Here is a 1,006-nt window from a genome sequence, read left to right on the forward strand (position 1 = left end):
ACCTGCTGGTTGGCTGCAGAAGGGCAGGCCCCGGGCCCCGGGGGGCAAAGCCTCTGTCCCTCTGGACCCCCGGCGGGGCGGGGGGATGGAGGCAGAGGGGCCGAGCTGGGCACTAAAAGAAGGGACCCGAAAAGGGGGCTCTGACAAAGCAACCCAGATGGCTGCAGCCTGACCACAGAGCGGAAAGCTGAACCCCCACCCCCGGAACGCAAACGGCTACCTAAAGAGGTATTTACATTATCTGCAGTTTAGAAAGAGGCGGACAGCGGAGCGTTAGGAGGCCGGGGCAGGGGTGGGGTCTGGGTCACAGGCTTTCTGGACTGTGCAGGGGCGGCCCCCGCAGAGGGAGGCCATGCAGGTAGGAGCCGCCCTCCTCGGGGTTATGAAGAAGACAGACAGCAGGGCTCCGGGGTCCCCGTGCGGGGACAGGGGCCCCCGGGGCAGAGTGACGGGCAGCGCACCTCCCCGTCTCCAGGGTGGCCGGGCCTCGGGGCGTGGAGCCGCCGGAGCAGCCACGCGGGGTCCGGGGACAGAGAAGTGCCCAGTCGGGCTGGGAGCGGCGGGTGGCGCCGTGGGCCTGGTGTCCGGGGGGTCGGGGGTCCGGCCCCCCGGTGCGGGCGTGAGCTGAGGGGAGGGGGCATCTGTCGCTGGAGGAGGCGGCGCGCCCGCAGGTCTCTGAGGGGCCGCGGGTCCCAGCACCGGCGCGGAGGAGCGTGTCCGGGGCGCGGGCCGCAGGGGACATCAGCTCACCAGGTAGCTGTGCATCTCTCGGGAGTTGATGCTCAGGACCACGCCAGAGTGGTTCCCTGGGAAGCAGACACGGCACCCGTGAGCACGCCCCCGCCCCTGCAAAGGGCGCGGGGGGCCTGCGGGGCCTCCATGCGGGGCGCCTCCCGCGGTTCCTCCTGCCGTGCGGGCGGTGCCTGGATGCGGGGCAGTGGGGGTCTCTCCGCGTCCTGGGTGTGTCGCAGGGTGGGCTCCCCGGCGCCCTCCCCAGCACCCGGCC

General features: G+C 72.0%; 1 protein-coding gene across 1 annotated transcript in view; it reads right to left on the reverse strand.

Moving 5' to 3' along the window:
• Positions 1 to 6: 6 nt before the first annotated feature.
• Positions 7 to 1,006, reverse strand: part of SORCS2 (sortilin related VPS10 domain containing receptor 2) — a 404,846-nt gene continuing 403,846 nt past the window's right edge. The window contains exon 30 of the mRNA XM_077750377.1: positions 7 to 806. Within this exon, the coding sequence (XP_077606503.1) occupies positions 742 to 806 (65 nt within the window). The 3' untranslated portion in view covers positions 7 to 741. The remainder of the gene's footprint in view (positions 807 to 1,006) is intronic.

Source organism: Crocuta crocuta, unplaced genomic scaffold (assembly GCF_008692635.1).
Source record: "Crocuta crocuta isolate KB4526 unplaced genomic scaffold, BGI_CrCroc_1.0 scaffold179, whole genome shotgun sequence".
NCBI classification, from domain to species: domain Eukaryota; kingdom Metazoa; phylum Chordata; class Mammalia; order Carnivora; family Hyaenidae; genus Crocuta; species Crocuta crocuta.